Source organism: Pygoscelis adeliae, unplaced genomic scaffold (assembly GCF_000699105.1).
Source record: "Pygoscelis adeliae isolate BGI_AS28 unplaced genomic scaffold, ASM69910v1 Scaffold265, whole genome shotgun sequence".
In the NCBI taxonomy this organism is placed as follows: domain Eukaryota; kingdom Metazoa; phylum Chordata; class Aves; order Sphenisciformes; family Spheniscidae; genus Pygoscelis; species Pygoscelis adeliae.
This window is the reverse complement of record NW_008824810.1, coordinates 786,765-803,109: the sequence shown is the minus strand read 5'-3', so window position 1 is coordinate 803,109 and position 16,345 is coordinate 786,765. Positions and strand designations below refer to the sequence as shown.

The 16,345-nt window shown below is 37.9% G+C and overlaps 1 protein-coding gene across 1 annotated transcript; it reads left to right on the top strand.

The window, feature by feature from the left end:
* Positions 1-370: 370 nt before the first annotated feature.
* Positions 371-12,501, top strand: SLC25A24 (solute carrier family 25 (mitochondrial carrier; phosphate carrier), member 24). Its single transcript, XM_009324227.1, has 10 exons — positions 371-497; positions 1,492-1,629; positions 2,126-2,213; positions 2,706-2,817; positions 5,495-5,653; positions 6,000-6,152; positions 7,327-7,434; positions 9,124-9,291; positions 10,430-10,580; positions 11,263-12,501. Exons 1-10 carry the CDS (start codon positions 371-373, stop codon positions 11,439-11,441), a joined length of 1,383 nt encoding a protein of 460 aa, XP_009322502.1. The 3' UTR covers positions 11,442-12,501.
* The last annotated feature ends 3,844 nt before the right edge of the window (positions 12,502-16,345 follow it).

The window sequence follows — 16,345 nt, the reverse complement described above, 5'->3', positions numbered from 1 at the left end:
AAAACAGATTTTGCAGATTAGAACAGCCGTGCAAATCTTGTTGAGAGTTACTTTATTCAGAAACTACAGTTGCGCAAGGCAGTCTGCAAAATGGAAGATATTTGGAAGAATTTTTGGCATATGCTTTACGTGTACCCTGAAGTGCTCTGAAACTTACTGCAAATGAATGAAGAGATTGTGCGGTCAGGTTGGTCTCCTGTCCGTCTTGTACGGAGCGCTGCCCCCGTAAGATTTCACACACTGGGGGCAACCACAGGGACTGATGCCCAAACGAAGAGATGAGGCATAACTTCCCCTCAAATCTTGTGTTCTAGAGCAGGGTTTTGGGGTGGATTTCCCTGCCTGCTTCCTGCGCACCCTGCCAGAGGAGATGGCAGCACTGTGGAAGTGTGAGAGCGGATGGAAGCGCCTGTGGCGGTTTGCTGGGGCCCTTGCCTCTCCTCGGCCCCGCTGCTCTCTCTGCAGCCCTCCGTGTGCGGAGCAGCCCTTGCTGTGGCGTAAAGCCCAGGATAATAAATCCTGCAGAGCTTGTTAGCCTGGGCTTCGCTCTTCTCGGGGCTTTGCCTTTGAAGACATGCCTCAGCAGTTACAGGCTGATGCTTGGGGGGGGGCTGCTGTAATTTCCCTTTTTTTAAGAAGTATGTTTTCACACACAAAGATGGTAAAGTATTCTGGCACTTTCTTGATGAAGTGTGTGCCTAGGCTGCATTTCAGACTTGTTTCCTGCAGTGGTGGCAACTGTATAGCATGCATTCAGCTTGTAGTTAATTTTACATGTAGATGTTTCTTATCTGCAGGACAGTTACTAGGAAACACATGCAAAAATGGAAGATAACTGTGCTTCTATTTGTTACAAGTCTGTTGTTTCTTTTAAATTTTTATTAGGGCTTCAGTTTGCAGCAGAAAGCCCTGCCCTCTCAAACCCTGGGGGGTGGAAGTGCTGGTCAGGCGAGATCCTTTGTATTTTTTTTTTTTTTTGGTCAGCAGTTAATTGCTATTTGTATTTTTATCTTTATAATTCATAACTAATAGACCACTGGATTAAAGAGGATAGTTAAGACTGTATTAGTTTAATTTTACTGATGTATTGACAAATTTCATGTATAACTGGGAAAGTCACAGGCTTAAAGTTGTTCTCTTTCATGATTTTGTCCTGTCCCCCACTTCTTCCTCAACAAATTATTTGATGCCTGTATGTGTAGCTTGCCAGTGCTGGTAAGAAACCTTGAAATCTTTGAATAGTAAAGTTATGTAAAGATAAATAATGCTTTCTTAAATCTATCTTTGCTGATGAGTGTTTTCTCTCTTTATGGAAATACTTGAGTGTGTGTTAAATTCTGAAAACAAAATATAGCTCTGAAGTGTATGCTTAGGTGTTTTCCTGATTTGACTCCCAAAGTGACCAATATGATGCTTTTCTTAAAGCCAGGGCTGCTCTGCTGCTGTTGCTTTGTGACCTGTGGTGATTTGGAAAAGTCAAATGTTGAATTTTCTCTCAACAGAAAATTTTTAAAGCTGGAGATACTAACCAGGATGGACAGCTTGATTTTGAAGAATTTATGCAGTATCTTAAAGATCATGAGAAAAAGATGAAACTGGCATTTAAGAGCCTGGACAAAAACAATGATGGTATGCCTTGATTTATTTTACTTGTTCAAACATTGTTTGAAGAAACTTACCTTCATTTATATTCTTTGTCTAAACTGGAGACAAAAAGTTGTGAATATGGAACCTCTATTTCTTTTCCTTAATAGGATCATAATTATAGTTTACTATAGATTGAAATAATAAATTATTATAGTCTTTTTTTCTTTTTATTATCTTCCAGGTCCATTGATCTGGGGCTCTTTGTTCCCCAGATGGAGAAACTATAAGGAAGTTTCTAAGTATTAAAGATAAAATAGTTTTTAACTCACTGAATGTTTGCATCTCATTTGGTTGCATGATTTTAATGTACTACCTTCTCTCAGTCCTTGTAGTAAAATACATCATCTGTGTTTAAACTGATATTAAATTATCTTTGCTATTATGTAGGTGTTACAATGGAACTTAGTGAGCTCCAAGGTGCTAAGTGTATTAAACTCCATGTTTTAAATATGTATCATCTTTCTTTTAATGTTTCAAGGAAAAATTGAAGCATCAGAAGTTGTACAGTCCCTCAAGATACTGGGTATAAGCATTTCAGAAAAACAGGCAGAAAAGATTCTGCAAAGGTCGGGAATTATTATTTCTTAAAGTATTTTAAGCTTCTTTGTATTTTTAATTACTATATTTTTATAATTCAGAGAACAGGATAAATGGGATTATAACTTTGAAAGGTGTTGGTACCTTCAGTGATGCCTTTATAGGAATTGATTAATATTCCATCTGTTCTTGGGTGATAGTAATTCTAGTCACTATTTGAGCATCTAGTTCTGGGAGGCGAATGTTATCTCATTTCCCTGTAAATGTTGTTGATAGACTGAAGTGTTATATTATGTTTTTAAATTGAATATGCCAGATGCACTTGGATAAGAAAACCATAGTATTGAAAGGCCATGGCAGATTCAGCCCTGAAGTCTCCATATGGAATTTACAGTCAGTTGTCACTGATTTGAAGGCCAATATTAAAAAAAAAAAAGGGGGGGGGGGGGGGGCAACAAAACAGAACAAAAAAACATCCCTGCTACTGTTTCCTTATCTATTTTTGTTCAATTTCTTTTCAGTATTGATGCTGATGGGACAATGACAGTAGACTGGAATGAGTGGAGAGATCACTTTATGTTTAACCCAGCTACAGACATTGAGGAAATAATTCGATATTGGAAACATTCCACTGTAAGTTCAACTTTTCTTCTAACTTAATGCAGCTCTTAGTTCATCTCTGCTGGGTTAATTTGCAATATTGAGTATAACAGCTTCACAGTTGTTATATTTCAAGCATACCTGTATTTAAGATTGTTTGGTTTTCCTTTTCACTTTGTGCTCTCCTGTTTACAAGCAGGATAGTGTGATGTGAGTTTCTTCTGAACAAAGAGCTTCATCTAAACTTTGCCAATAATTATCAGTAATTCTCAGGAAAGAATCCTTTTCTTCCTTTGGAGATAGTCCACAGAAAGATAATAACCACAATATTAAATCTTTTTCTTTTCACATTACAGTACATTCCTATGGTCAGTGCTTTTGATGTGTTGAAACAAATTATAGAAACATTTTAACTGTTTCGTATGTTGAAATTAGTTCAGTATTTGCATTTATATCGCAGTATTATCATTATCATAAAATCACTGGTGTCATTAGTGATGACTATCTGTGCACGTGTTCTCACACTCTTTTGTGCTATAGAATTTCATTTAAGAATGACAGAATGTACAGCAATAGGCTATCCACTGTGCAGATAAATTTTTTTAAGTTACTATTGAATGGAGCTCTTGCCACCTCAGTGACTGACTTTTAAGAACAAATAATAAAGTAAGTAAACCAATAGTAATCCTGTTTGCTAAATATTCTTCCTGTAGATTATTGGAGTAATCCATAAAGTTAGGTAAAGAAAGATTTCTTTGAATATAGTGAGACCATTTATATCTTCAGGGATTAGTCAGCATTTCCATAATAAAAAACAGTTTATGAGATCTGAAAGCTTTGAGTGTTTCACACCGTACAACCTCAATTCAGAAATGCTTGCCAAAAGGGAGTTAGCTCCCTGTTTGCTGAAGAAAACACTTGAAGCACTGCTATGAGATCAGATAGTCCTGGTCCGAGCTTACTTAGTGGGAAAAAAACCCTTTGCTTTAATAAAATGCTTTGTATTACTATTATTAAACATAAGATCTATATTCTTTTTCATTATGGAATGTCATTAGTTACCCCCAAGAAACAATTTTAGAAGTCTCTTGTGATCTTCCAGTGTTGTGGTCAGCTGATGACCCAGTTATCACAGCAGCCAAAATCCAGCTATACGGCAACGCAGCTGGTGTTTCAGATAAGAGCAGATGTGAGACCTCCCATGCCTGGCTGGCATTGACAGCTCTTCCAATTCTGTTTTTATTGTAAAACTTTAATTGCTGTCAGACTCTTCCAAGCAGATAGCTGCATTGGCATAGAGTTATAATTATGAGTTGGTAGCTGTGGCCTTTCTATTATAAACCCCCATCAAATTTCACTTTTTTTCTTAGTTGTGTTTAGGGCTGGGTAGACACAAGGTTTAAACCCTGGTAGATATGCATAATATCCCTAAGAACATTGAATTTATATTTTGAGAGTTCCGACTGATCTTTTGATGACTCCATGTAGTTGAGCAACTGATGACACCTTACTTGGAAACCACGAATATCAGAAAGATGACAGGATTTTTCAATTAATCTGTTCTATGTTCAATATCCAGAATAGTTGGTGCTTGCCCTGTTTGTCCAGTGGCTGTAACTGTAATCTGCATCCCGCAATTCTTGTGTTCCAAATGACTAAGACAGTATTCTGTCTACTTAACAGATAGGGAACGCAGCATAAACTGGGGATGTCGTGTCTACAATTAAAATCAACAGTAGTTTAAAAAAAGAGTTTATCAGTTAACGCGCTTTCTGGTCAGTACTTATCAGTTACTAAAACATTCCTGCCTCTTTATAAGTTTAATTTATGCATAATATTGCCTTTGCATTATCTACAGTGTATTTTTTCTCATATATCATGGTTATAAATTACGTGAAGAGCAGTGAGTATGTTTAAGTGGTATGTGAGATTCCACAGTCCTATGTGATGGACAGCTTTATCGCTAAAGCCTATAGTAATGTTCTCTGATGAAATTGAATGGTAATACAAACATGGACCTCTGAATGAAATTTCAAACTGTTATAGCTGAAGAAAGTCATTAATGTGTCTTTCAGTGTAACTAACGATAAGAAAATTTATAAAGTGTTAGTCAAATTTGTCATTTTGTAAGATAATACACAGCAGCTACCGGAAATAGAATATTCCAATATATCAGCTATAAAAATGCTACTTTTAAATGTTAGGGGGGGTGGGGGGAAGGAGAAATCCCACATATGTGTGAATAAATTACCATGAGAGAGAAATCTCTTGTTAGCGTCCTTAGGAGATTACCAAACTAATCCCAGAAGGCTGTCTGGTGAAAGGTTAGCCGCAACTTATAAGCATTTGAGCTTTAACGTTGGCTGTAAAGGTCTACTAATCATGACAGAATGCCTTTGTTTGGGCTATATTCAAGGCAGAAATTTGTCACAATTTTTAGTGATGATGGTGCAGGCTTTGAAATGGTGGGTCTGTGGTGTTATTACTCATATCTATGTAGAAGTTGTTAAAAGTTGCTATTCATTGAATAGCAATAGCAATCCATAGCAAGTTAGTTATAGAATGTAAATTAGAGCTTTTTTTTATTTTTAACTAGCATTTTATTTACATATTCTCAGGTAGTAGGTTAATTTGGAATTAGAACTGTTGATAAAATTGAGATGATGGAATGAGAGAGTTATTTGCACATCTTTGCTTTGGATTCTAATAGGTGTTGGACATAGGAGATAGTTTGACTGTTCCAGATGAGTTCACAGAGGAAGAGAAAAAGACTGGACAGTGGTGGAGACAGCTGTTGGCAGGAGGCGTGGCTGGTGCTGTCTCTCGAACAGGTACAGCACCGTTAGATCGCCTTAAAGTGATGATGCAGGTAGGTGCAATGTTCAAGAACTTTTTGGTTTCCAGCGTATCACTTCAGTTTTCAGAGAGCTGTTATGGAAAACTGATGGCCAAATACAATATCTAAATTCTGGAGGTCTACTTATGTTTTGACAATTTCCATATTGTGTGTTCATAAAAATTGTCCTTTCCATAGTCACACTGGCAAAAATGTAAACAAAATATTACAGTACTTGTGCCACTAAAATAAGATTTTTTTTTTTCAGTAGTGGATGTGGTTTTGCTAGTTCATATATTTAAGCAATTTAATACTTGGGTGATGAGTTTTACAATCTAATCAGAGCAGTGTTCTTTACTGTGACTTTGGTTTTTTTTAGGTTCATGGTTCAAAATCAAACAAAATGAATATAGCCAGTGGTTTTAAGCAAATGTTGAAAGAAGGTGGTGTCCGATCCCTCTGGAGGGGGAATGGTGTAAATGTTGTGAAAATAGCTCCTGAAACAGCTATTAAGTTCTGGGCTTATGAACAGGTAGGATGATAAATCGGGAATGAAAATAATGGTAAATAAAATACTACATCACTCTCACTGTTCATTATTTGCACTGTTGTATTATATAGGAGTTCTTATCATGGTTGGGGATTTTGTCACAGTAATTTAGAGAGACTTTCAGATTTAAAACAGTCTATTTATTCTGTTAATAGAATACTTGGTATTAGGCAGATTTTGCTATTGTATTATAAGCGGTGTAAATAAACTAAATCTGTCATGCATTTTAAACTGTCCTCCAGTCTGCATAGCTTTATGTGGAGTACTGCATTAATATCTAGTTTGTTGCTTCGAAGTGACAACAACCAAAAACTTAGCACTTTATGCTAGCTGAACTTACACAGGATTCTTTTTAAGTCAAGTATCATGGTGCTATGTAAGATGCCCTCAGCCTGGATTTTGGAGTTATATTTACCTCTGAATAAGCTTTAAGCATCATGTTAAGGCCTAATCCTCCTTTAGAAAATGAACTCCAGTTCTGGTGTAGTTAAATGATCTTTATTTTTCCTCTGTGCGGCTTGCTAGTGCCTCACGTAAGACTAAATGAACATATTGCACGTCTCTGTACAACTATGAAATAAAAGCAACAAAAAATCAAGTAAGCTTTGGGATATTGCAAGACTGAACAGCAGATTTTGATGCCTTAGAGTAACTTCGAGCACAGTATTCCTTACTCTTGCTCTGCCTTTTGGGAGCTGATGGCACATTCTTGCATGATGGCATCTCTGCCTTGAATGAAACAGTATGTACAGCTCTCTAAGTGTCTCTGTGAATGTGCTAATTGATCTTTCATTCTTTGATTGGAGAACTGGATCTGCAAGGGAGTTGGGTTCCTCTTCGTTATCTGAGGGCCATAGTGTGGGTACCCTTGGGTTGGCTGTTTGTAGAATACCTGACAGAACTGTGGGTGACTGAGGTGTTTAATGTAAAGGGTTCTTGCAGGCTGGAATATTTATTGTATTCTTGAGAATCTTTGTCCACAGAGTTGCAGTGAGTATAGTGCTAAACTTGTTGGGTTGGTGAATGTAACTGTACGTACATGAAAAAGTAAGTACAGCTTGAAAAGACACTTTGTACTGTACTCCTGCCTCTCATAATAACTCTTGCTGCTCCTAAAAAGCATGTGATGTTTATTTTATGTGTTTTAACTATACAGTATAAGAAGATACTCACTAAGGATGATGGAAAGTTAGGCACCGTGGAAAGATTTGTATCTGGTTCTTTGGCTGGAGCAACAGCACAAACTTCTATTTATCCCATGGAGGTAAGCAACAGAGAATCTGCTTCCATTGGAGACCGCCAAATGTCTGGTTCACTTCCAAAGTAAAACCCATTTTGCTCTTGAAAGTATGGTAGGAATTCTTCTATATTCCTATATCCTAATTATTTTTACTTTGGACTTCCTTTCAGACTTTCAGTATTAGGCATTTTAGAATATACTATGTTCTAATTGATACTTGTCACTTTTCTATATATTTGGCTGTATAATATTGTCTATAATATTATTTAACTATAAATTTAGTTCAGGGGGGAAAAATATCCAAGAACGCATTTAAAATTAAGTACGTATTCAAGCTATTTTCTAAATTGGGCATAAAACTTTTTCCCACTGTATATAAGCAAGGAATGGTCTTGTCTGTAACCAAACTGATGAAGTTCTGTTGCATTGTGATTGGGAGCTGGGTCTGATGAGGAGATCAGTGAGGAGGGAGAATGTAACAGCTACAGTTGAGGCTGGGTGGATTAACTGTTCTTTCCTCTGTGGGATATATTTCTGTGTGGTACTACATATGTTGCAGTTTAACTAGCGTTAATATATTAACTGCTTTAGCGTAGCTATTTCACATCCTGCTGTTTTTTAAATAGAAGTGGGATGTACTTCCTTTACTGCTGGTTCCCCAGAAAGGTTACCTTCTTGTGCAAATAACTGGAATATATGTTGGGTCTGGGGTTAAACCAATACCGACATCAAGATTTGGAAATAATGGAAAATGTAACCTAAATACCTTTTTCATAGGGAGGGGTGTCAGTAGGAATAGAACTTAGCTGTTTTCATTGCTGCAGTGACAATGATTTCTCTTTAAATAGCATCCTTGCTGCTAGAGGTGCTGAATCACAGCTAGCCTGAGTACAGAGATAGGTTAAGTTACAGAATAACTGAAATGTTAATGTGGATCGTCTGGATTATACTGATCAATGGAGGCAGGTGAACTATTCTACAATAAGATGCTCTGGTCTTCCTAACAAAGATATAATAGTGTCCTAGAAGTGTTTTTTAGGGTGTTTCTAAGAGAAAAGCAAAGTGCCAGGAAAATCCTGAGGAAGCTGCAGTCTTACGAGACTTTAAAGTAGGCCAAATTCTTGCTCAGGAAATTCCCTCTGTGGTTTCTTTTGGATACTGTTATTAATTTCTTTGTCCGAAGATGCTGTATAGACTTACTTGCATTATTAATCAGATGCTGGGTTTCAGTGGTGAGGCACAATCTTTATATCCCTTAACTACCTCTCAAAGGGTCGTGCTTTTTGAAAGATTATTTTCTTAATATGCTTTGCTGTTCCCAGATCAGAAGTGTGATCTGCTAGTATGTTAATGGTCTCACTTGTTCTTTAGCTAATGCTTCTATTAAAAATTGCCCACACTGTTGCCTTCAAGTTGATCAGAAATCTGCCTGTTTTAATCAAGAAAAGAAAGCTAAAATGCAATTTTAAAAGGCTAATAATTTGTAAGCTAGTGTGTGGTAGTATGCATGCTACTCTGCGCTAATGATAAAACCTGAAGAAGCCTCCTGCTAACAAAGCCGTAATAGTAGTCATCACAAAGGAGATTTGAAGTACCAAAATGCAAAGCAGTTCCAGGCAATTGAATAAGCAGAGAGTTACTGTGTGTTCCTGTGTTTATAAAATACATTAATAAATAGGTATGTAATTAAGGCTACTATTTTTTCCACTTTAGGTTTTAAAGACCAGATTGGCTGTGGGTAAAACAGGGCAATATTCGGGGATGTTTGACTGCGCTAAGAAGATCTTAAAAAGAGAAGGTGTAAAGGCCTTCTACAAAGGCTATATTCCTAATATTCTGGGTATAATTCCTTACGCTGGCATTGACCTTGCTGTTTATGAGGTGAGTTTAGACCACTGAACGCGTGTAGCTTTCATTAGTTAATTTACAAAAAGGGTAACTATTATTTAGAATACCTGTATCATTAGTTAGATTTGTAATACACTTGTAGTATTACAGTTGCCTTCAATTTAATATAGATAAATGAGAATTTCCACTAATCTTACTAGACTTTAATGTTTTTGTTTGTTTGCCCCTCCTGGAGGAGTGCCTGTGCCGATGGGCCCTTACGTGCGACAGTACCAAACAAGAAATCTACTCATAAGGCAGGGTTATATAGACCTGGGCAATACAACATGCTTCCATACTCAGATAACCCTGTTGGACTGGAACGTACCTGTTCTATAGCAAATATGGCCTTAAAAACCTGATAGGATACTCATATTTTGTTACCTATCCTGCATTTATGATACTTAATATTTTTTTTTGCCATTTTCTCTGATTTATAATTGGATTATAGTAACCTGAATTCCTTGTATATCTGTGCATATCACCAGAATTCTTTGTGGCTGATACACAGTTGTTGTGAGGTGTTTGAAACACTGCTGTCTTTCCTTTCAAGAGGAACTGGCACCTCTTACACTCATCAGTAACAATGAAAATGTTTTATCTACCTTAGATGCTAGGTGTTGCTTCAAAGTGTGTGAGGTAACTCAGGTGCACATAGGGTTTTTCTGAGTCTAGACAAATCTTTTTGTGACACTGCAGTAGTAATCAGCAGAATTGCTTGAGCAAACGTTTTCAAAGCAGTATGGAAGTTCTTTTCTACAGTTCGCACCCTTGCTTCTGCATGGGGTGACGTGCACAGTTGTGCGAGCTGTTGTTGCACCCTGTGGGGTGCTGAGTTGTGTTCCCCTCCTCCTCCCCCCAAAGTATTAACAGGTCTAGAACATGGGCGCTGTTGCTGCTGCTGGATCTTTTAAGGATTTCTCTTCTAGGCACTAACTACTGTAGGCTGGTTAAAGTCCTTACCCGTGTGCTAAGGTCTTTACCTGTGCACTTTAAAAGTAAGCAGGTCGGACTGGCGTAACTGGTGCTTTTCAGGATTGAGCCCATAAGATTTCTTATGAGTAAAGATGTATTTGTTTACTTTCTTGAATGCAGATCTCATGTCTTATTATTTAATTTTATATCTTGGCAGCTCTTAAAGAGTACCTGGCTAGAACACTATGCATCAAGCTCTGCTAACCCAGGTGTTTTTGTATTGCTGGGATGTGGTACTGTTTCCAGCACATGTGGGCAGTTAGCCAGTTACCCTCTTGCTCTTATCCGAACACGCATGCAGGCTCAAGGTGAGTCCTGTTGTACTGAAAATGTTTCTGTGTCATCACATCAAAATCGTATCATTTGGGATAGCTGTAGCAGAGACGTGGGAATAAGAAAACCCAACTTGGAAAACCCAGGACTTACCTGGAAAAAGTCTTCTTAACGTTGGTCCCTTCTCCCTGTTACCCCCAACGTTGTCCTTCATTGTACTTAATTCAGATGTCACATTTCAGACACTAGTGCTCTGTGTACTCTGAGAGCCATGTTCCATAAGGACTACCAGACATAGAGCTCCTGTCATAGTCTGGGAGCACTTTTCTAAAAGTTAGAATGTTTCCTAAATTTTAGAGGTAAAATGAAACGGACTTGCATCATCCTGTGAAGGTAGACAGCAATGTTTGCTCTGGAGGACATTTCATAAAGCCAGTTTCATAGCTGAGATTTTTGCTTGACAGGTTTGTGCACAGACTAAGGATAGGAGTCTAGATTTCCAAAGGAATGTAGGTGGATGATGCTTTTCAGTGGGATTTAGACACGTGGATATCTCTCAAATGTCTGGGATTGGAGAGATTGCCTCTCTGTGAGGACTCAAGTTTTAATCAATGGCCCTAGAGGTGACAGTAGGCTCACCACCCAGGTGTTTAATACTTGCTTAAGAATGTTAATATTACTACAACTGTTGTATAACACATTATCTTTTTGTTCTAGCCTCAGTGGAAGGAGCTCCACAGCTAAACATGGTCGGTCTCTTTCAAAGAATTATTGCTAATGAGGGAATCCGAGGACTTTATAGGGGCATAGCCCCTAATTTTATGAAAGTGCTTCCAGCTGTCAGCATCAGCTATGTCGTATATGAAAAAATGAAGCAGAATTTGGGAATAGCATGAAATGAAGGAAAAAGGTGAAATGCTTCCAATGTTATTGGAACAGAACAAAAATTATTTCTCAAGTAATCTGCTCTCACAATTAGAGACAGATCTTTGCGGAGAGATGCTGCAACTTCTACTTTTGCCCTGAAGTTGGAAGAAACTTTCTTAAATTCTAGTTCACCATTTCTAAACAGATACCTATATTGCACTTTAAAATGTCACTGAGTTTTTAATAAAAATCAAGAAACTATCTTTAAATCAACAATATGTTTATATTTTCAGGAAATCATGCATATTTTACTCATTGGCTTTTTTTTTTTATTTGTCTTCTCTAAATGTGTATTTGGCTTGGATCAAACCAAAGATAGGAGAAGTTTATACTGTCTTGATACTGAATATATGAAAGTGACTTTTTGTTTTGTCATGCTGCCTATACTCAAGCAATTCACAGGCAACATTTTGCACGCCTAGAAGTAAGCACTTACTATTGTTATTTTTGAAGACTTAATGTTAAGTTCATAAAAAAAAATAGGATCTTAGATACAGACAAAGATGTAATAACACATTAAAATGTAGCCCATCACCTTTATCTTCAGGCTAACCTTTTTTTTTTTTAACTTAAAGAATAAGAGCCTGAGAAATTGCTGTTCCATGGTATCAGAATACCTCAAATGGATTTACACGGTATTTTTGTAATACAATCAGTGATTTTCATAACTTGCTTCACTGGACCTGCTTTTCATTGCACTTGTAAGCACTAGCACCATTAACCATGACAAGCTTTGGGTTACAGCTGTACGTTTTATAGGATGGTAATATACAGGAGCAGAAAAAGCTTGGTTACTAGATCCATGCCATACAAGTGCAAGTTACAGCTTAAAAACGGGGTGGAGGATCCAGTATTAAGCTGATAGTGATTGTAATACAGCCAATAGTGGAGCTCATCATAGCTGCCTTGGGGAGAGAAATGCTTCTCATTTTGGACGCTCCATTCTTTCTCTTACTCAGAGGGCTACAGTCCACCATGTGCTTTTAGCCAGTAGAGGATCGCATCGCTATGTAAAGGTTTTACAGGTTTGTCATGCGAGTTTTTTTTTCTTCTGTGCATGCTGGCTGCGTGTGTGAAACGCAGATAAAATACTGAAGCATTTTGTCCAAGTGACCAAATGGGACTGCTGATCTCGGGTGCCCATCAGATTGATGTTAATGAAGCAAGCAAAGCACGCACACGGAACTTGTTAGTGCTTGAGAAACAGCTCCCCCTCAAAAAAAAGCAGCACTTCCTCAATGTAGGAAGGAGGTATTTCCATGTACAAGTACGTCCAAAGTGACTTCCTTTTTGGGGGAGTGGTGGTGATGCTGCATTTCAGTTGCCTTCAGGCCTGAACACTGAAATAGAGTGACAATTATTGCCGAACTCATTTGTTACTCTTTTTCTGCTTTCTGCAATGTGTGGTGTCTTAATCTTTGTAAATTTGGGATTATCTTTATACTTTTCTTGACCTTCTGAAAGCAACTGCTTTTAGACCACTTCCTGAAATAGGATTACTGAAGGAAGAACTTTGTTCCTTTAAGGTCATTAAGGGTCTCTTTTTAAATTTTTAAATTTTTTTCTTTTTAACAAACAAATAAGAAAGCAAACATGACAAACTGCCTGAACCTCCCTTGTTCCACATACAGAGGACTATTTGGGCCATATTTTTCAAACAGCAATCAGATGTATATCTGTGTTCAGTGCTTCCACGGCTGGTGTTTATTCTCCCTAAACTGATATATAACAACTCCATAAAACTTGTATTATAAAATGATGTTTTATCAGATTTCAGAAAATGGCAGCTTTAGCTGTGTCTTTTGGCCTTCCCTTTAGGGAAACCTTGGACTTTGCACTGTTTTTAAAAAAACAAAAAGTCATTCTATCCAAATCATCCATATGTACAATGCCTTTCTGTTCTGAATGTTTCTTGGTTTTGCCAATGTTCTTGTATCTTTATGGGATTTGTGAGATCAGTTCCAAACTATTTTGTTTGACTGTGACCAATAAGCAAACGTATTGCGTGTGCGCGCGTGTGATGCAGAGATGACTTTAGCAGTGTCTATCTTCTAGACTTGCTCCATTTTGTTTATAGTGTGCAAGTGCCATTATGAGTATTGAAAATTATGGTAATGATGTTTTCAAATGTTGAAAAGATGGGGTCTTTCAAATTTAATTTTTCATTATGAGCCTTTATGATGACTGTGTTCAATTGTGTATTCTTTGCCTCTTAAAGATATGTTTACCTTTTTAGCTCTAAAACTACCAGTTTCTAATAAATGTTTGTTTCCTTATCTGGCTGGAGTGTGCTGATGTTTTTTTCATGGCCCGATAGACAGATGACACTTCTCTATTGCATTATATGCGTAATACTCAATGTAAAAATTGAAGGTAATTTATCTAAAAATAAGTTTGAGACTAGCCTACGCTTTGCTATTACATTGCTATTTTAAAACCTAGTTTGAGATTAGTCAATTGTCATCCTGTTCAAAACTCTGGCTTGTCTCATCGCTCACATAATGTTTAATATTTTTGCTTGTTCATTGAACAGTATTACACCATGATTTGCTTCTGTGTATGCTGCGTGACAGAACTCTTAATAACAAGGACAAACATATTTGCTTCCGTTCTTAATGTTTACTTTGCTTTGATGTTAACCTTACTTGCTAGTCAAAGGATCGATATAAAATCTTTTCAAGGTAATTGACTTAATGTACTCTGCATGTGTAGCAGGGCTATCCTATTAAAAGCATGCTCAGTAGCCAACTTTAACAACTCATGAGTTTTTCACACCAATCCTTTGAATGTTAAAGGTAATTGTAAACAAATTAGGGAGGCTTTTCTTGTCTCTGATTTCCTGCAAGTACAGTTATTGTAACATAAGATTTAGAAGTTTCCTTTTAAATAACGGAAGAAGTAGATGCTTGGCGTGCGATTCCTGACTCAATGAACAATCTGACATTCAATTCTACTTGAGGCAAGGATGCTTTTAACTGGAAATTCTCTGCAATCGGAAAGGCTGGGCTGTGAATGATCTCTCTCACAGTGATGGTAAGGTGTGCTCTCAAAGATGTCTGAGTTAGATGGTCCCCCCACCCCTTCCAAAAACAAAATCTGAACTACTACAAAATGTAGCATGGGTATTTAAAATACTGCTTTCAAGTCAGCCTGTTGGGAAACTGAATTCTGCAGTCCTTTTATCAAAGACTGGTCCTGATTAAGATGCTTTCTTGATGTATAGGAGTACACAGTACACATCATACATGCTGCCTACACAGGCAGCATGTATGATGTTTGGCTTTGGAAACAGCTCAGATCTGCAATGCGTGTAGTCCCATTATTTCTAACCGCTTGCAACTACGTGCAGCTTGTGTTAAAATGACACTGAGGCAGCAAAAACACATGGGCAGGCAGTCTGTTTAGAACAGCATACTGTTCTCCCTTGTAAAAATATTTTTACTATAATTTTGAAGTTTGTTGTGCATTGGCCAAGGGAAATAGAATGCTAAGCAAGTATCTTAACTGTTTCTTCAAGCTAGTTCCTTTAGTTTTTAGTGTATTCCACCAATGTATTTTCGTAATCCTTTGAAATAGGGTGTTTCCATAATGCATTCTGAGATCTTAAATTAGTGGTGATGGATTTGTAGGTTGCTGACTACTATGTAATCTTGTCTTAAAGTTCAGTCTGAAACTTGCTAAATTCTACAGTCCAGAAAAATCTTGCACACTTCCTCTGTATCTTACCTTTTGCTAGGCGTTTAATATTTTTCAAAATGTATGCAAAGATAGTGCCTGTAGATCATATGAAAAATATTGCCATACAACTTGCTGCTGCCTCTTCAGTTAAAGAAACTGAGGCATGAAGAGGATGTGCATCACGTAGTGTCATCAGTAAGTTAATAAGAGGTTCAGGAATTGCGCATCCACATCCAAACCGATCCCTAACAACTCTTAGCTGTTCCGGGGTGTTCCCCGAGCAAATGATCCTTCCTATGCATAGGCCTATACATAAGAGGCCCAGAAGGGAAAGGAAAAGCTTTATTTGTTTTCCCTTCAAGATATATGTGGGGTGTGACTGCTATTCAGTAGCTTTAACGCCAGAAAACACTGCAGAAATGGCTTGGAATTTAAAATAGGGCTGCCGATGTGCGTCTTCCCCTCTTGACTGCGGTGGGCTTCCTGGCAGGATATGCCCGCTCCAGCGGCCGCAGCAGTGGCGTTCCTCGCAATGGCACCAGCCCAGGCCCAAGCTGTCTTGCACACCTGCTAGTGTGAACACTGTGTACTGAAACCCACTTGGCAGCTTTCCTTTCTGCAAAAGAACACTGGGTGCTGCTGCATTACCCAGGTGAGGCTGGGCGTGGACCTGCCTGACACCCAAGTTAGCCTTCGGAGGCCCAGGTTGAGATGACTTCTGTTCTTTACTGTCTCATTTCAAACCTCTGAGCTAGCTGTGCTTGTTGGCACCCAGCAGAACGTATTGGCATCTTTTCATTCCCTTCTAATATTTGAAGGTTAGAGAAGGTACGGCAAGAAGTGCGTTGCATTATGTGATGCTGCTACGCATAAACTACTAAAATATCAAGGGTGTCTTAACCTGCAGGCTATTTGCCTTGTAAGGAAGTGTGGTTTTTAGTGCTTCCCCTTCTGATGTCTGAGTGGTCTTGGGGATGGCTTTGAAGGCTTGCATTAAAAGAAGGTACTGATCTAAACTGTATGTTGTGGAGAACATAATTGGGGAGAACTGGATATTCAACACAGAGTGATTTTTGGAATATTGGCAGTCTTGCTGTGTGAATTATGTCTAGCTTCTAAGCCCTCCTGGTGTCTGAAAATGTGCAGAAAAATGACTTCTTTTTTTGTCAATATTTGTGCAATTCAGAGTAAAAAT

What these genes read in the sequence shown, in the direction of transcription:
- SLC25A24 (XM_009324227.1), top strand. Translation starts at nt 371, where the DNA reads ATGGCAGCACTGTGGAAGTGTGAGAGCGGATGGAAGCGCCTGTGGCGG. An exon ending in GATATTGGAAACATTCCACT is followed by an intron (nt 2,818 to 5,494) that starts GTAAGTTCAACT and finishes GGATTCTAATAG; the next exon opens with GTGTTGGACATAGGAGATAG. An exon ending in AACACGCATGCAGGCTCAAG is followed by an intron (nt 10,581 to 11,262) that starts GTGAGTCCTGTT and finishes TTTTTGTTCTAG; the next exon opens with CCTCAGTGGAAGGAGCTCCA.